At 38.7% G+C, this 20,736-nt stretch overlaps 1 protein-coding gene across 3 annotated transcripts in view; it reads right to left on the bottom strand.

The window, feature by feature from the left end:
• The window catches only part of SYT7 (synaptotagmin 7), a 584,377-nt gene that overhangs the window by 63,092 nt on the left and 500,549 nt on the right, over nt 1-20,736 (bottom strand). For all 3 annotated transcript variants that reach the window (XM_082269832.1, XM_082269833.1, XM_082269834.1), the window contains one exon: nt 16,462-16,597. In XM_082269832.1, coding sequence (XP_082125958.1) covers nt 16,462-16,597 — 136 coding nt within the window. The remainder of the gene's footprint in view (nt 1-16,461; nt 16,598-20,736) is intronic.

Below are 20,736 nucleotides of genomic sequence, written 5' to 3'. Positions count from 1 at the left end.
CCAGGAGTGTCTGTTATTGCCATTGTGTTCATGCCTCTCCCCTGTACACAAACAAACCCTTGCGTCTTTACATCCCTTACCTGCCAAGCTCATTAGGAAGCAGTTGTTTTATTCTCTGTTTCCATCTGGGGTCAGAATTGTGCAGATGTTATTTTTATATTGTGAACTGCGCTGTGGGAATATTTCTCTTTGTTTATGTGGCTTCTCTATAGCCACAAGGAAGGAACAGGTAGAAACCTTCTTCCCCCCTGCATAACACCCCGCTGCTATCTATTTGCACTGATACATGGGGCATCAGCAAGTGTTACTGCCATTGTAATTAACAGGGTAGGATGGTTATCCAGACAGCAGAATATGGCTGCTTGGAAAAGAAATGTCATACAAGAATCTGTACACTGAAAAGGAATCTACCTTTTGTAATAAATTAGTTATTTTTTTAAAATGTAGCAAGTGAACCATATTGTTATTAGGTAATACAAATATTATTGCCGCATATTGTTAAATTTGATCAAAGTCTAGATAAGAGTGGCCTGAAGCATTCGATACTTACATATTTAAGCTATGCACACTGTATAGGGCAATCAGAACAGTGCTTGTGCGTGCCTACTCATAACTGCTTATTTCAAGGGATTTACAAACAGCCTCCCTCGAAAGAACATTGAACCTCTCACCTCATCTCAACGTTGTTTGTATTATTGATTTGAAGAATCTCTATCAGTCTTTTAAAATCATAATACAAGTTTCCTGCAATAGCATAGTACCTTTACTGGCCTCCATGGGGGCCCATGCCTACCACCTCCTCTCTGTTCAATGCTGCAGCCTCCTTAAGACTCCTTGGGATTCAACACTTCTCAGAAAGATGGATTGTTGAGTCCTATGCTACACCCCATGGTATCATTCTCCAACCTCTACATCATAACAAGACTCAGCAGTGACATAGGATTCAGAAAAGGGATCCAGGGAGTGTGGCAGGGGAGACACTCAGCAGTGTCAAATGCTGAAGAGTCTTATAGAGGCTGTAGTGCTGGATCAGAGGAAAAGTAGGGGACAAAGAATGCCACAGAGGCTAAAGAGGTTCTGATTTCTGTTTGAAAAAAAATAAAAAATTTAAGTCTAGCAGTTACAAATATTGTAAATGGTGACTTTTAATAAAAGGATACTTACCTGTCCAGGGATCTAGCGCTGTCTTCATCTGGGTCAGTTCTTTGCCAGGCTTTGGATCCCAGCGTCAGCATGTTAAGTGTGGGAAGCCGACAGTGAGTCTTGCGGCTTCACATCCGGCTTCCCATGGTGCATGTGTGAGCTGCACTATGCATTGTGATTGGTCCTGCCGCCTTCTGGGACCTATGACAGGTCCCAGAAGGTTGCAGGCAGGGAGGGGGAGGGGGGGGAGAACATCCAGTGGAATCACCTAGGTGATCTGACCGGAAATGGGAGTGGGTACCTGCCAAAACCAGGTACCCCCCTCCAAAAAAAATTTCTAAAGAAGAAGAGGCGGGGGGGGGGGAGGGAGAAGGAGGGGATAAAGCAGGACCTCCCCTCTAAGGTGAAGTTCCGCTTTAAGTATGTGTTCTCTGTTATTGCAAGGACTTATTAAAGTTTCAAGGGTACCTTTTATGAGGATAAAATATATATTCTATATATATATATATTATATATATATATATATATATATACTGTATATACACACACACACACACACACACTATATTTCAGCTAAGCCCCTCCACTCTACCTAGTCCAATCAGAGATCGCCATGTATTCAATGAAAAGAAAAATACAAGGCGCTCTGTAAAAGGCAGCAGTGTCGAGTAAGTGACCCCATGTGGTCAGTATGCAGTGGGGAAGCCGCATGGCACAGGACTTGAAAGAACACTGCTATCGCTGTAGTATGCTAACTATTACAGAGCGGTTTACAGATATGAGATAGTCATACTTGCATTGGCCCAACCTGGACCAATGTTGTGATCAATAAATCGCATACCTAGGGTTTGGCTTTAACTAAACTAAATTATGGAAGAAACATGTGGGCTGTTATTTCCGACCTCCTTCCTAAAGTGCTAGTTCTTGGCTGTCATACTTTTCCACTTATGGAAAAAGTGTAACTAAGGGCACTAAACTTACCTCCTCTCTAACAATCTGGAATCTTCTTCCCGGGTGCCGGTCTTTGGACATCCCCATTGACTAGTGTGAGATGTGCAGGAGTCAGTCATCAAGGCACACAAGGACCATGGTGGTAATGTAAGCTGAGCTGCACACACACAGGTCCAGGCAGATAGGTGTGTTTTATTATAGAGGAGACATTGCATGTCTTCTCTGAGATAATAGCCTGCTTACTTTTAGTCTTTTGTTAAACACATTCAGCTGTGCTTTAGGTGACCAACCCAGATCAAGTAAGTAAATCAGAAAAGTCAAAAGCCATAACTCAAGGTTATGATAAAAGTGTATTTATGATCAAAATAAATAAAACATATATAAAAGACCTGCAGAACATCTCTTCAGCACATTCACATTTCCCCATATTTTATCACTTAAAAAAAAAACAAAAAAAAAAACAAAACTGTTAATACTTGTTAATCCTGCCAAAATTCGAATGAACTTCATTGAAATACCTGTGCTCTCTGACTGTGTCCAAGTAGTGTTCCAAGCAGTGTCATCAACAGTGTATAGTTCTCTTATATGTGTATAGTTCTCTTATATGGCCTATAGAATCGCTGTTTACTATGTTAAGAGAGGGGGAGGTGTGTGTTCTGTCATATTACAGCATAGCTGGGCAGCATCATTTTATAAGAAGGGTCTTTATGCATTACAACATTTATTTTGCAGTTGACTCAGCAATCTCGAATTATGGTTATCAAGCTTATAATATACATGCTTATTGAAAGGTGATATAAATTATATAAAAGAAAGTATCAACTATATTTTGCAACATACATTCTTAAACTGTATGCAATATCCAACTAATATATATACATGATGGGGCCTCAAAATAGCACCGCACTGGCTGTATCTCCAACCCCCATTGTAAAGCTCTTTCATACATGGTGAGTAACCTCTATGGTTGTCAATGAGCCAGCACAGTACCGGCTTACAGTTTTTCAACGAATTTCTTAATACCGATGTGAACATTCTTAGCCTGGGTGATTGCTTAAGATAATGGTGCCAGTCCTCTGATCACATCTTAGGAATGACAATATCATACACTATAATTTGGAAACTGGGCAATTACTAGATTTTAAGAAACTGCAGCATAGAGATGACTTTTATAGCGATCACAAAGAGGTGGCAAAACTGTTCATACATTAATTTCACCACAAATAACTTGACATATTCTCTTCCATCGATGAACATTTTTTTTTTGTTTTACATCTGAGAAAACATTGTTATATTGGCCTTAACAACTGCTTTTTACACAAATGATTTCAATAGCCTTGGCCTCTTGACTTAAATACACTCCCCAGTAGGCTGGAATATTTCTGCAGCCAATGTTATTGTTTTCCTGATATATTAAGTCAGTAGGCAGAACAAAAATGCTTTCTCATGCATATTTAAACATAAATGAAGTTTGCATTTTACTTAATTAAAGTAAGTTGTATTTATGGTTCCCCCCTTTTTATTATCTTGTCTGTTTAATATAACTTGCATGGTAGATTTATTTTTTCCTTATGTAACATTTGTACTGCTGTATGAAAGCATTTGTGTTTCTCATAGTAACCAAACACTTCCCTCATGCATTAGATACAGGTTGATTTGTTACTGTGGAAAACAAAAAACACTATTCTTTGCAACTTTAAATATGATGTTCTGAATTACATTTTAAAATACATAATTCAGTATACGCAAGCCAAGTATACATGTTTTTTAAACATAATTTAGAAAAAAATGCAGCTTTAGTTGCAATACCTATATCCCCTTTCAAGCACTGTTACTTGCAGACTCCCCCACTCACCTATCCCCTCTCCAGCACAGGTCCTCTTGTAGGTGGAATGATGCCCAGTGCCATTCAACCCACTTTCTGGCATCAAGGGCCTGCTCACTGAAGGGTATCCTCATAGTGCTTTGCATTCATTACAGTGTAATGATGCAGTGAATGGTCCTGGCATCTATGTCTACAACATTTAAGACCTCCCAGTGCCAGAAAAGAGGTAAAGATAACATATATAAGAGTTTAGTTATCCTTGTTTGAGGTATGTTAGATGGGATTAGGTCCTCGCTACCAGTTGGCTCTGTGTGTTATTAAACATGATTGTTTCTTGAGTATACAGTATGTCACTGTTGCCTGAAGAAAGGGCTATGCTAAGCTCTAAAACATCAACTATATCTCATGTGAGTAACAATAAAAAGTTCAAGTTTGGGAATAGCATATGCTTATAGATCCAAGCAAACTTACACAAAGTGATTTCAATACTGGGCATTGGTGCATGTATCTAGATTACACTGTGGCGGGCCTTTGAGGTGCCATGTTGAACTTCCAGTGACCAGTATGAGAGAGTGAGAGTGATAACACCATATTTAACACATCTGCTCCCCATTCACACCTGAGACCTTGTAACACTAATGAGTCACATGACACCGGGGAGGGAAAATGGATAATTGGGCCCAATTTGGACATTTTCACTTAAGGGTGTACTCACTTTTGTTGCCAGCAGTTTAAAAAATAATGGCTGTGAGTTGAATTATTTTTAGGGGACAGCAAATTTACACTGTTATACAAGCTGTACACTCACTACTTTACATTGTAGCAAAGTGTAATTTCTTCAGTTTTGTCACATGAAAAGATATGATAAAATATTTACAAAAATGTGAGGGGTGTAATCCCTTTTGTGTGATACTGTAATTCTGTTTCCATGTTGCATTTATAGGTTTAACTGGAGTGCATCCGGCCTTGTACACACAATGAGAATATCGGGCGAATGATCGTCTGTTTTTCTTTGCATGCTAGCCTCGTACGACAGAATACAACTTTGGAAGTAATGTATTGTGTTGTATTCTTTAATTTCCGAGCATGTGTAGTCTTGCTCTGCCCCTTTTTCTTCTGATACTTAGTAAAACGAAAATTGTACGATCTGGTATGGTACCAGAAAAAAATGTGTTTGTCCTTTCAGGTAATTTTGGATGAACAGTGGTGATTGACTCACGAAAGCTGTGTACTAATGATCAGATGAGCGTATGATTGCTTCGAAAGCGATAATTTTCGTCCGATTTTTTGATTGTGTGCAATAGGCTTTAGGTCCCTTTTGACACTAGCTGACTGATTGCGTCCGCCTACCAGCTTTTCAGGCGGACCAGATTGGACCCTCCTGCAGTCTCCTCTATGGAGCGGTGGGTGTCAACAGATAAGTGTCCTAGGACAACGTCACTTATGACAAAATGCGTTGGGTTAGCTATGTTCTGACGTTACTGAGCACAACCTGGATCCTGGAAGGACAGGTGTAGCGGTTGCCGGCCGGCTTTTTTTACACATGTTTGATGTTTATCGTCTTGCTATAAGTGCATTACCTATTTTTTCAATAAATTATCTTGAGATTTTACACTATGGCAATTTTATCTGTATTTATGGGGATCATCTGATGCCATGCTGAACACTTCATGGGGAGCACAGCTGAGAGGTCCACTGGTCACATATTTAAGTATTTTACTTTGGCGTGTTTGACCCTCATTGGGTCTCTCCTTCTGGTCATCTGATGCCAAGCTGATTACTTCACAAGGAGTGTAGCCGAGAGGTCCATTGGTCACATATTTGTCTGCTTATCTCTGGTGTGTTTGACCCATTTGGTTCTCTCCTTCTGGTAAGCAGACATTCTGTGTGGTGGTGGATACACTTGTCAGTAGTGGACAATTCCTTAAGTCACTGTTATTTTTGCGTATCATTCACTAGAATTGTTTTACCCTTCACTGATTTTGGACCTATTTATTGCAAACATTTTATTGTTCACTATATGGTGTTGTAATTTTGATAATTATTTTTGTCAATTGATTTCAATTATTTTCACTGCGCAGCTTTTTTTCTTTTTGTATTTATATTTGGTGATATCTCACTGTAAGTTGCAGCTATTTGTTTTTCTTGGATTGTTTAGTGCAGTTAGGGGGTGTTATATTACTGTCTGTTGACACCTGCCAACATCCGATTTGATCCTATCCGCTAAAAACAGACAGATGGTTTCCCATCCGCCTGGCGGAATGTTTGGATGGCAGTCGGGTGTAAACGGACAGGCAGTCTGTTTACATCTGATGACCCATAGGGAAGAGCGGGCTGTGTCCGTTCTACATAAATGGAGCTAACACAGACCAGCCATCTGCCTGCTCAGCGGGGATCAGCGGACAGATTCCCCGCTGAGCAGGTGCACTCCAACAGAGCCCACCCCATGTTTAAGGGGCCTTACAGCTTTTATACCTAGTTAAAATAAGGGTACATGCACACTGGGCTTAAAAAAATACCAGTTCTCTTGGCAGAAAAAAACAGTCATATAGAGCACTTTTGTAGAGGAGTTTAGGAGAGCGTAGGAGTTTTGGGATAGTTCAGGAAGAAAAATTCAGGCTTTTATTCTGCCAGAAAAATGCGCTCAAAAACGCAATCCAGGAGTTTTTTTCTGCCTATAAACGCTGAGCTTAAAATATGCCTCTAATGTCCTAATGTGCTTGGACACAAAGGATAACACAAAAAAAACACAAAACTCCTGTAGAAGCAGAATTTTTTTAAGCCAGTGTGCATGGACCCTTAGACTACCAGTAATACCCATTTCTGCTGGTTTTGGAAGTACAGGGAGATAATCAGAATGTCTGTAGGTAGCACCAGACCCCATCAGCCACCTATAGAGCATGGGAAAAAGTCTTTCAGCTATTTCCTGTAGAACATACCGCTGATCAATTTCAGTGCAACCAACCAGATAGAGGACTGGCAGTATGTGTACAATTGAAGGCTAGTGATACATTTATCAGGTTGCTTTATAGCATGAACATGGGAATGGGCTTTTATTTAGGTAGCATATGTTCATATGTTGGAAATTATTGTGTCTCTATTCAACATATAATACTTTAGCCACAGTTCCTTTTCAAATTTCTTTCAAAGGTAATTGGGAACAATAAAGATAAAGATGTTCTAAGTGCATGTTGATGTTTTTGAACAGAAATAGGTAAGGGCATATTTAACACCATCGTGCAAAAACATTAATGTGCTGTAAGTGTAGCTACCTCCCAGACATCAACTGTTAGTAGACTGTAAGCTGTCTAAGTGATTGAGAAGTTTCTTCACATATGCTATGTGCAGCAAAAAAAAATTTCATTAAAAATGTATAAAGAACATATACTGAGCACTAACACTGTGGTTTTATATACTGTTTATTGAATAATGAGGATGTTAGCAGTTTGTGATATGGTGTATTTTATAAAGTATGTTATGGGTGTTATTTAAACATTTGACTTAGAGAGGATGTTATCCCTATTTGAGCATACAGCAGGGAAACAATGAAACATTAATGAAATATGACTCAGAGACCAGAAGAAGCAGAGTGAATAATTGGAGGATTTATGGGTTGACTCTACCAGAAAGTAATGTAACTGATCGCAATATTGTGCCATAGCTCTTAGTTCACCCATGAAAAACAAACGGTCAAGAGTAATATAGGGACAGTCTTGGTACATTTATCTGGGGGAAGATGTAACAGAAGGTCTTTGTTAGAGAGGTCAAACTACTGATGTTCAAATCAGAATTGGGAATGCAAGGTGTAGTATGAAAACACATGATTAAAATTAAGAAAATATCTTCTATTTTTTTTTCTCTTTTTTGTTTGGTAGTTGCTAAATGTTAACTCCCCAAATGGCTTATTTTATCTCTTTGGGTCTCTATGGGTGGGATCTTTGCTCTATGGTTCCTGGTCTTCACACCAGCTGGGGCTATCACAAGGGGATTCCATTTTCCCTATGGAATTTTTGTATTTCTTTTAAATTATGGAGAGTGGAAAGAATTATACACGCTCATTAACCACTTGCCGACCGCCGCACGACTATCTACGTCGGCGGTCAGCCCCTCACAGGCAAACTAACGTAGGGCTACGTTGCTTGCTTGTGAGGGTCTAGGGAGCGAGCGCGCGCCCCCCGGGGCGCGCTCCCGCTCCCGCGTGGTCACGGACCCCCCCGCGCGTGTGACCAGCGGACCCGATGTCCGCCGGTCACTCGGCGATCGGCGGGGGAGAGGGAGAATGTCAGGCAGCTTGTGTAAACAAACTGCCTGTCATTCTCCTCGCTGCAAAGACACTGATAAAACGGATCTGGTATGTAGATCCGTTGATCAGTGTCCTTACAGCTAGAGCCACAGCCAATCACAGTAGAAACCACGCCCCTAGGGACACACACAGCCCCTCCCTTCCAAATAAAGTTAACCCCTTCACTACCAGTGTATTTTTACAGTAACAGTGCATATGTATAGCACTGATTACTGTAGAAATGTCACTGGTAACCCCAAAAGTGTCAAAAATGTCAGTCAAGGGTCCGATCTGTCCGCCGCAATGTCGCAGTACCGCAAAAAAAATCGCAGATCGCCGCCATTACGCGTTAAAAAAAAAAACAACAAAAATGACAAAAATCTTTCCCTTTGTTAGTAAACGCGATAACTTTTGCGCAAACCAATCAAAATACGCTTTTTGCGATTTTTTTTACCAAACATAGGTAGCATAAAATAAATTGGCCGAAAATTTTTAAAAATTTTGATTTTTACATTTTTTTTGGGGGAATTTCATATAAAAAAATGTGAAAAATATTGCTATTTTTGCAAAATTGACGCTCTTTTTTTGTTTATAGCGCGTGATCAAAAAATCGCACAGGTGATCAAATACCACCAAAAGAAAGCTCTGTTTGTGGGAAAAAAAGGACGTCAAATTCGTTTAGGTACAGCGTCGCACGACCGCGCAATTGTGCGTTAAATTCACGCAGTGCCGAATCGCAAAATACCCCCTGGTCGGAATGGGGGTAAAATCTTCCGGGGCTTAAGTGGTTAAACCAGGTGTAGTTTTCCTGCATTTAATGTGATTTTTAAACACATGTCAAACAAAGGTCAGCAAATTAACATTCGGTTCAATGGATCTGTGAGATGGTACACTTGACCTCTATGTTATGTTTCTTTGGACATAGAAAGTCTTATTGAGGTGTGTTTTTACTGCAGTAAAGGTAGGTCATAGGCAGCCTTTTCTTGTGTTTTCTATTCAAATACATATATTCAAGCAGGGTGAATGGAAAAAAACTTTGTTTCACAAGAATGCCTGTCTACATGAGCCCTAATTGAACACCCAAAATCCAAGTGGATAGGAGTAGTGCTGAGAATTATGGTAGGGAGATCTTGCTTTTAGAGTAGCAAAGAAACAAAGGATGCCCATGTATTCAGTATACATACATACATACATGTAATGCATATACATGTAATTATGTAATCAATATACAGTACATGTAATCAGTATACCAGCCTATATTTGTAACCAAAAAAAAATTCATAGGGTTTACCCTTTTAACTATATTAATTAAATCATAACTTTGACAATAATTTTGCATAAACAAAACTAAAAAAATAAATAAATAAAGAAATACATTTTTGAAGACTGTGACTTCTTCCTTTCTCACATGAAAATCTTTGATAGTATCACCTGGCTCTTGAGCTGCTCATTTTCATTGACTGGATTATAATTATGTTATAATTATGTTAATTTACTGTATTTCCTCGCAATTCTGATATCTACTTACTATACATTCAGACTGCAGACTAGGGATGTGAAGGAAAGAAGAGTGCTACTCCATGACTGTAATGTGATGTGAGCTATAAGCGGACACGTATGAGCTACTGAAATTATACAGTGTTGCCCTGACATCATCATCACGTAGGTAATGCTCAGTTTCACATATTTGCAAGCAGAATCCCTCTGAATTCCACAAGACTCATAACCCAGTATGAGAAGTTTCATTATATACTTTACATCGTAAAGCCGCAGTACAATAATTTCCTTTTCACAGAGAGCTAATGACTTGGCCAACTACTGTGCTCAAACTTAATGTTAAAGCAATGTACTGAAGCACCTGTATCTTGCAGAGCAATGCAATCATGTCCATTGCTGAGGCAAGCAATGTGAGACTTCTGTTTAAGGTTACCCCTATGAGACGTGTCTGTTCATAGTAAACATGAGTATCTCAAAGTTAATGAGTTTAACTATGCAATAATGAGTTTTTATTGAATCTCTCTAAAGAGTAAACAATAAGGTGTCTGGAGCACATGTGCCTTAAAAACATAATTGTTAAAATTAATATTTGCCTTAAATAATTAGGAAGAAGGGTGGCCCATCCCTTATTCCAATAGTGCATTAAACTGAAGTGAAAAGGTCAGTTAAACATGTATTACACTGACTGCAATCCAATGAGCCCACTCAAATCTCTGAGAAATTTGCTTGTCATTGCTCTTAGTTCTCATGCACCAAAACTGTTTGGCAATGACCATTTGAATCATCATCCTCATATCAGTGTTGAATTTGGAGCCACATTGATTTGGGGAAGAACAATCTGGTATTTGGTATTTTTTTCATTTAAAAAAAACAGCCATTTTCCACAGCAGTGCTACATTGTAAATAACACCAGATATTACACAGGACTGCCAAGTGTTCAAAAAGTGTTATGCTATTGGCTAATGATTTGACTAGTGGTTTGTTGAAGACCCAGTTTATTTCAGTGTGCCCTTATTATGTTTCTTATTGTTAGGATGTTAGGTTAAAGAAATAAGATGTGGCTGGCAAAGCTGTTCAGAAAACAGATGGTGCACTTTGCTAGGCCTCTTCCTTACATCGGATAAGTCATATGACTCAGTCGAGGAAGGCTATCCTCTGGCTCTCTGCCTTGCTGTATCTGAGGTCTGTAAGTTGGACTCTTAAGGACCTTTTTATGTGGGAAGAAGCACTTTGCCGGTGAAAAAATAAATGTTGTAGGGAGGAACTCTTTGCTGGAGAAGGGGGGGGGGGTTATTCTGCTCTGGGGGGGGGGGACTTCTTGCTGGGAGAGGGGGTTGCTGCTGCTCTTACAGGGAGGAGCTCTTCGCTACCACTCGTTACTGACCTTAGGCTTGTTCCTCAAAAACGCTTCTGCTTGATCCCACCCTGCAACCACTTGTTACTGTCCTTTGGCTTGTTTACTGACTACACTTCTGCTTGATCCCTACCTGCTATATTTGCTGCTGGACCTTGGCTTGCTAACCTCCTGCTGGGGTGATCCTAAGGTTCGAGTCCTGGTACTAACACACAGCAAAACAAAGCTCCACCATCAGGAGCTCTGGGGAATGCCGATTAGTGCTTAGACTCCACACCTCAGATGAGCCCGTGTCATCTGCCAGGGTGATCTGCTTGTGTATGTATCCTGCTGGTCGGTGGAAGCCTTTCAACTGCTGTAGCTACTGGTCTCCAAGCTTAAGCCCTGAAAATGACATTCCTGCTGCTGTTTTTGTCTATTATGTCTTCAGAGTGTTCCTTTTTAACATTATCCTTGTCAAATTCTGTATTATGTCTACTATGTTCCTGGCTCCACCCATTTGCTTAAATAGCCACTAGTTCCTTGTAGCTCTTCATTGCTACATTCCTGTCTTGACCTTTCTGTGCCCATTTGCTCCCAACCCATGAGACTCCTTTGACCTGACTACTGGCCACAACTATGATCAATGGTCTGTATGACCACCTAATGTTTCCTATCACTTAAACAACAAGGGAATACAACCTTCTAAAGGTCAGATAATCTGTTGCCCAAGCTTATCGGCACCCCAGTACTGCACCACACACATTACGCATACACAAAAACTGGCTGCTATAGATAAAGTAAGCTTTAACACACAACATTTGGTCTTAACAGCACCATGACAGCAAGTCTATCTCCTCCAGTTTTATCTCTGGAGAATGGCTTTTCTGCATTTCAGCATTTTAAAAATGGTACTATGACACTTAACTGTCTCACAATACTTTAGTGCTACCATACATAAACTAAAAGGTATGGGGTTTAAATTTACAGAGGGTACTATAGCCAATCATCATATACTTTGCTGTATTGTTTTCATCAGGGTGACCGACATGCCTGAAATATTAATTATATTAAATTTATTTTGAGCCTATTACATTACTTACATGGTGAAAAGCGTAATTCTCACTGTATCACCTGTTATGGCTTTATGGTCAGTACAACAACTTAGCCACAAACCCCCTGTGGTTATAAAGATGCTCTCTTTTCTATCGATCCTCTCACTTTCCTGTGTTTTTGTAGTAATGTTTCATTCACTGCCGGCCACTGGGTCTCCCCGAAGGGAGTTGTCACGTAAAATAACACTCAAGGCTTCCACCTCAATGCTCCCTCACTGCTCCACTGAGCCTGTTTGTTGAGAGATGGAAGGAAAATCCTAGGCACTTCACAGTCTTCCCTGTCATTTCTACATGGATAGTGTAGTGGGTAGTAAATACATGTACACATAGGCTGTAGAATTATGGGAATAAGCTTCTACAGACCCAAGGCACCTATTAAGGTGAACACAAGTGTCGTGAAATGGGAGAATCATGCATAACTATTTGTGTCATTTATTGACCCTGACAGTCTGAGTCAATGTCAATCAATATAAAAATGACTTCAGAATAAATAAATGTTCTAGAGCACAGATGTGTCATTGAATAAAAGGCTGGCTCGTGGCTTTCACATGTTTTTCATATTCTGACATTAATTTATGCCAGCTTCTTTTATGCCATCAAATTTGGTGTAAATAAAACATACTTAGGCCATTCAGACATCTCATAAATTAGTCAAATATTATATATTTTTCATTCTCACCAGATGCAATGAACATTTGGACACTGCTTTAAATAACCAAGTAGTGTATACATAAAAACAAGTAACGATGAGCATTCTGGACTAGAAATATCTGTAGCATAGGTTGCAGAAATATTTAGACTTTCTGCTGGTTGAGTAAAAATTTGTTGAAAGGCTGTGGTTGGCCAGGTACAAACATGAAACACATGAAATGTTGCATGAAGGCTGCTCAGGTGACTTGGCTTAGCCCAACTCCAACCAAAATGTTTTTCCCTGTCAGGTTTAAATGCTATCTATGTCCCTACCGAGGCATTTTTTTCTGTCAGATGTTAGAAGCTGTCTGGGTCACCACAGAGGAAAGTTCTTCTTGGTTTGCTTGACACCTGTCCTCTGGACAAGAAGTGTGGGGAAATCTCCCTAACAGGGACATAGATAAGAATAATATTGTAACAATGAAACAAAATCTTCCCAAATTTTCTGCAATTTTTTGTTGTTGTTGCCTATGTTCTCATCAGTAGGATTTCCCCTCATACTGTTTACTGCTCAACACCTGGCAAATAGAATGTAAAAATAAATCTTTAACACAGAGACACAAGGATTCTAACCCTCCCACACACTGTCGCTCTTTTCTGTTGGGGGGTATTACCCACGACATGTTTTGCTTACTATTTTCATCTGATATTTCCTGTGAAATACTTAAAATTTTGATAAAAAGATGTTAATCCTAAAAGAAAACAAAAAAGGGAAGTTTTGGGACTTCAAGTGGCTCTAAAGTCTAATTCTTTTTTACTTTACACAGGCTGCTAAGGGGGCACTCATAAGAAGGAGCAGTGATTGCCCGCAAGGGACTCCCGAAGAGGAGGTAAGGGACCACACTGCGCATTATAATTGCACAAAGCAGGTAAGTATAACATCTTTAAAACAGCCTTTACAATCACTTTCAGTCCTGGAAATGAAATTATTTTACACCGAGACCACCCAGGACTCCTATCTCTAGCTTAACCTCACTCCAATGCTGGGCCGGGTAATGCTATATAACCTGCAATCCTAAAGATTTTGTAAACACTTTCAACCAATCTTATCATGAAAATGATTAAATGGACCAAAGCAACCTACTACTGTACCTGCCATCCTCCCTATGCTGTCTTGGCTTCTAAATATAATTGAGGGATTGAAGCCTCAACTTTTTTAAATATGAAATTTTTTACTAAGTATTATGTCTGTCTGTCTATCTATCTATCTATCTATCTATCTATCTATCTATCTATCTATCTATCTATCTATCTATCTATCTATCTATCTATCTATCTATCTACGGTATCTATCTATCTACGGTATCTATCTACGGTATCTATCTATCTATCTATCTATCTATCTATCTATCTATCTATCTATCTATCTATCTATCTATCTATCTATCTATCTATCTATCTATCTATCTATCTATCTATCTATCTATCTATCTATCTATCTATCTATCTATCTATCTATCTATCTATCTATCTATCTATCTATCTATCTATCTATCTATCTATCTATCTATCTATCTATCTATCTATCTATCTAGCTATCTAGCTATCTAGCTATCTATCTCTATTTTTTATTTTTTTGGAGGCCTGATAATTATCAATTTTTTTACTTGCAAATGTTACCCGCAGCTCATGATCCGAGTGACCGACACACCTGAAATAACGCCATGTTTTCCACCATCGATGCTGCCACCCACCACCAATGATGTTGCTATTGACAATTAATGATTAAAGGTGGTGGTATTGCATTTACTCATTATAGTACAACTGTTAATGGAAAATGGCAACCTGGAGAAATAGGTAAAACCTGCTGGGTTCTGGTGCAAAAAAACAAACCAAAAAAAAAAAAACCCAAACAAACGATTAAATGCTCTGTTTTAAATTTGGATTGTTCATTTTTTCATTATTTTTGAATAAGCCTACTGGAGTCTTAAACAGCAGAGAACAGAAGTGAGTCACTTTAGCTGTAACTTAGACAGAATTTCCTCGGAAAATTAGGATCCATAGAGAGGATCAATACTGTGTACTAATTCAACCACATATTAGCATTCTTTAGCCCCATAAGAGCCATGCAGACATTTCCTTTTGTCTGAATTTTATTTCAGAAATGTGTATGTGGATCTCACAAAGCTAACCCCAAAAAGTATGTTATGAGGATCAGAGAAATATGCATGCCTGTGAGACTTTTAAAATGAATTTATCTTTTTGTTTTGTACCACTTCAAACAATGTAGCTTGGATTTCACATTCCAGAGATATTTAATCTCTTTTTATCAATGCAGCAGAAACACTATACACCTATTATTGCTCTAGAAATAGCCTTAATGAGAAATAGATGGATTGAATGGAATTGTTTTAAGGTTTCAATCTCCTTTCTAGTTACCCCTATATTAATGTATTCCTCTCGCTCTCTCTCCTGTCCATTGGCAGTTTATCTCATCTTTGTCTGTATTCTTGTCTCCCCTTGCCATTCCTATCTCTTGATCCCAAAACACCTCCTTTATATTCTCATCAATGCTTGTGTCCTTCTGTTCTGTTCTTATCAAATAGGACATTTTCTCAAACTGTTTGTTTGATATGGTATTTTTTTTTAATTAGAACAATCCAGGTAGAAGTAGCACTTGACTTGTCAAATCAATTATGTTCTTTTCTTTTTTTTTCAATGCATATTGAATGAACAGCATGACATTCCCTAAGTTATGTTCCGGTGAAATTCTGGACTCCCTATAATTACATTTTAAAGCGCCAGTTCAGTAAATTCTAATTTCTTATATTTTATTAGATGTGGGAGAGTTAAGTCTGGTTCACATGGACCAAAAATCAGCCGCTTCAGCAGGAACCATTCCTGCTTACATAAAGCCCCTTAGTATTTTTTATTTCTGTGTAATTGGAGAACCACTGGGAAAGGCTGGAGAACCCAAACATTCCAGCTGCCCCAAAAGAACCTAAAACGTCTTCTGCATAAATATTCAGAAGTCATTATGTTGTTTATAAATTGGTAATAGTTTCATTATTTTGTTGTTAATGTTCTCTTTTTCCTTATGCGCTCTCTCTCTCTCTCTCTCTCTCTCTCTCGCTCTAATTCTCTCTCTCTCTCTATGTATATATATATATATATATATATATATATATATATATATATATATATACACAGAGAGAGAGGATATTTCTGTATCTGTGGCATTCTAATCAGGTTACACAGTTTTTCTGACCCACCACACTAAATGGCTAGCATGTGGGGATCTTTACAGAAATGAAGGATTATGATTTACTTACTGCACTTATTTATATTCCTGTAAGTTTCTGTTGGCCTTCATCCTCTTATCTTGATTGCTTTAGCTCCCCCGTTACTTTTGTATGACTATTTTGTTAACTCTGTCCAATGTCTCATTATCATTATTTGTTTTCTTCTGTCTTTTATGTATGCAGTTTCTCCTCGGTACACCCTGGAGCTAAGCCAGGAACAAATCCTCTCTTCTCCACAGTGTTTCTCAGTGGCTGTCTATTGATTCAGCATTAAATCTGGCACAGAGAGGACAGTCAGGGTGACCTCTGTACTCTGAGCACCTCGGGAACAACGTGAACTAACAGATGTACATGTCCATATTGACAAACTGTGACTTACTCACCATGAGCATCTCACTGGTCAACGAGTTCACCAGGTCTGACACAGACGAGCGCTGGTCTGTTTTTCGCTCAGTCTCATCTGGCTGCGCTTGTCCTGGCACCACTGTTGTGTTTGTGGTTTTGGTCCCTGCTGGCACTCTTAAAAAAAAAGAAAAGAGACATGTTAAATTGTGCAGCGAAATCATCTGGCTGTGGCCTCGGAAGTAGATGAATGGAGCCAAGTGCCAGCCACTGATCCAGAGAGGGTATTGGAATTAACCCAAGTGAACATTCCACAATAAAGCAGTCATTGCACTATACATGCTATGATAATCAGTAGTCTGGGGACTGCAAGCAGTGGGAAATGGGGGTTGTATGTTAGAGCTAGCTGCCTACAGTCATAAATAAAGCTGGTCATCATGCATGATTTTTGTCAATGTTATCTATGTTATCAGAAGTGAATTGTAATGATGACTGAGCACCTGGATATGTTGCATCTCTTCCTTCTAGCATAATAGTGAGGAGGTGAATGATAATTGACATTCACTAGTAATAAAACTCACTAAAAAGGAAATGACCTGAATAAGGGATCCAGAAAATTCAGGTGCACAGCTCTAATGTACACAAGATAAGTTTGCTCATTTTTCATCAAAAGTGCAGGTAATTTATCCAACTCAGTGCTGTCCAACGCTCCTTAATTTAGCTGTGGCACAGATTCAGCCATGCATAATAAATGTGACCTGACGAACAATTGTGGATGCCTTATGCCAGAACTGATCGGGGGACAAACCAGTATCAATATAGCCCAGGTTTGATACCTGAGCTGTTGTTAGCTCTTTAACTACGGAGTGGGCCATTACAAGTATATTATTAGAATGGACATAATCAACCATTGTTGACCAATGACCTGTACATGTGCCTTAAAAGATAATATTGTTTTACTTTCATAGGTTACTACACAATACAAATCTGTGCACTTTGTGGGTACATAAGCCTATATGTACGATATAATATACGATATGGCCATATGGTGGAACTAAATCCCCATTTTTATTTATGGATGGTCTCCATATTTGATAGTCATTTCTTTTGCATGGTTGCGCTATTCTTTTTTAATATACATGTTGCTTGGTCCGTAGCTGCACCGGCTTTAGATATACATGTTCAGGGTCTGCTCCCCCAATTTTTTGCTTGTTTATTATGTATTCGGTCTGACCAGACTTATGAGGTTGAGCATCCCATCCCCCACACACACCTGTACTCTATTGGTGTCCTCTATCAAGTAGATATAGGAGGAGTCCCCTGCAGTGCATTAGCACACCTTCCCAGCAAGGAGCGTTGTCTCCAAGGGTAAGAGAGGCTGGATTCACCCCTTTTTTATGGATAGTGTAGGACCCACCGATAATGGGTTAATGGGGTACTTTGACGCAGAGGTGGGCTTGAGCACGATATGGCCATATGGTGGAACTAAATCCCCATTTTTATTTATGGATGGTCTCCATATTTGATAGTCATTTCTTTTGCATGGTTGCGCTATTCTTTTTTAATATAAGCCTATATGTGACTTTGACTCTTCAGAAGAGTGGTTGTACATTACGTATGAAATGTTTCATATTTTATAAAGTAAATATGTCATCACAAAGCACACTAATAATCATATGGAAAATCATGGGGTTGTTCCGTTTCTGTTTTATCTGTCAAGGTTTGTTATGTCAGACTATGCCCTGGCAGTCACACACACATGACTGACTATGAGGGATAAACTGATATAACAAACCCTAGAGGTTTCTCTGCATCTCTGGACTTGGCTGATTCCAAGCTAAGGCTCAGTGCTGACTACATCTACTGAATTTATTCTCTGTCACAGTTTAACAGGGTTTGTGTTTATGGAGGTGAGCCAAGCTCAACAGCACAGCACCACAGACACAACAGCTAAGTAGTGCCATTTAAAATATTCATAAAAGAAAAAAGAAATAAATAAACAAATGCATTTCTAGGTTTACCTATACATTATATATGAATGTGTTAATGCCTAGCAGGATCTATGTATGGCTGATATTTTTAGCTAAAACTCACCTTCAGAAGCCAAAAATCACACTTCTAGTGAAATTGGAATCAAACAGGAATGCTATTCACACAGAAATGGATGCATACATTTCAATGTGATATGTGTGAACCAGGGCTAAACCATAAACTTTTGCCTTGAGCAGAGGCAGCAAAAATTTAATGGCGGTGTCTCAACCATTTGTCATAGTTCTTGGACGTCTTCAACAAACCAGTGGAATAAATGTCATATCTAACAACTTGAGGACCTCCCCAAATGTCTTTAGGGCCCATTTCTGTTGTGAGTATAAAGGCTGGTCTTCAGGTAATGAAGCTAATTCAAATCTAAGTTTATATTAAATAGTAAAAGTTGTTTTTGTCATAAGCAGCTGTGAAGTTTACTGTTTACTCTATCATTTGCCTACAGTACCTGTGGAAAATTATGGGGATTAATGTACATTTATCTAAATTAAAATATAGTTTTCAGTTTACATTGTAGTACTAAGAACTGTAAACTGCAGCTTGTAAAACAGAGGCAATGAGGTTTTTAGTAACGACATTATACTGAGATAATGACAGCTCATTAGATCAAGACTCTACAGCAGTGGTCCTCAACTCTGGTCCTCGGGGCCAAATAACAGGCCAGATTTTAAGTATTACCTTGGGGAGATGCAGACTAGAATACTGCAATCACTGAACAGCAAATGAGATCACCTGTGATGTAATTTAGTTATCTTGCAAACCTGGCCTGTTAGTGGGCCCCTAGGACCGGAGTTGAGGACCACTGCTCTACAGTACATATGTTTATATCTCAGATACTTTGTTTTTAAGAATGTGAGTTTTTAGAAACCCCTCTACATTTTAAACTAAATTACTTAACTTCCTTTATGTTATAACTTATATTAGTCCAATATTAGGAGACCACTTCAATAGGAAGTATCTTCATATCAATAATCAAGGTCAAGAAAAAGGCCCTTGCCTTTATCTTAGCAGGACCATAAAAGGAATGTATAGTGTATAATTTTCTTTTACAATTTCTTTTAGACATGGTTGTATTTATCAGTCAATCATTTGAGAAGCAACTATTCTTCTACACAAACATGGGTGTTGAAAGTTTTCTGAAAGTTCACAAGAACTTTCCCAACTGTTTTCAACTCTTCTGATTGTAACTCTTTCAATTTGATGGCTGAATTTCAGCTGAAAGATTGCACAACCACTCATCAAGGTTTGCAAGCAATAACTATAAAACAAGAAGATTGTTTCCATCAAATGACTGTAGAAATACATGTATGGGCACCTTCAGGGGTTGTGTGTCACAGCAATGGATGCTATTTAGTATCTAGCTGTCATGGTTTTAGCTGGTACATTCAGGCGAGGAACAGCAGTTCCTATGGGCATGGAATCGTTTTGACTGTCAGAAGAAAATATCAAACTGAATGAGGACTGCTGTCAGTGCTAGTCAGTCTAGATATCTGCATTCGTTTTAGTAAGACAAGCTCTTCAGTTGGTGTATATGTGTGTATGGGGGAAGTTGGCTACAGTATGCCTTCACAGTAGCAGGCACTAATGAGCTTACAAAAGTGATGAAAGCACTTGCAGGAAAAGTTAGGTTTTGGAGTCCATATGTACAAGCTCATAAAATGCCCCCAAAAAGTGTGCATGGCGTAACATAATGATTAACAAGAGGAAAGAGCTTAGCTAAAGGGGCTGCAGAGAGTGTGTCTGATCCTTGGTATAATTACTACTTCCCTTTATGACATGTAAATCCAGCATTCTTTTTTTCACATCTGTTTTTCCATGTTTTTTGCTATCTCTACTATTTTATTAGAAATTAACACCACAAGGGCAGCACAGGACAGTAAAAAGTTTTTATATAGGATAATACTCAGCCTGTGAGTTTCATTACCCTACTTGGTCAATTTTGATTTTATTTGAAATTTAACAACAGTTATTGTTTTTAAGTTTATGACAGAGAATAAGAGTAATATAAAATACATTATATCATTTTCTTTTTTAATTTCCTTTAGATTTACCTTCAACTACATAGTGAAAGAGACTGTCTGATTGTATACAAATTGAAAGAGTTTAGGTTTGACCTCATATTACATGGTTTTGGTAAATCTAAAGAAAGCTGTACAAGAAAACTGTATAACGTATGGCCAGCCTGATGGTTGTCTTTGTTTTAGCAATGGAACCTGTATAACACCACAGTATTTCCTCTTTGTGTCATATCATCCAGAGTAGAGAGAAGGCAA

Source organism: Pelophylax lessonae, assembly GCF_965119305.1.
Source record: "Pelophylax lessonae genome assembly, chromosome: 10".
NCBI lineage: Eukaryota > Metazoa > Chordata > Amphibia > Anura > Ranidae > Pelophylax > Pelophylax lessonae.
The sequence above is the reverse complement of the archived record's forward strand: the minus strand, read 5'-3'. Positions and strand labels throughout refer to the sequence as shown.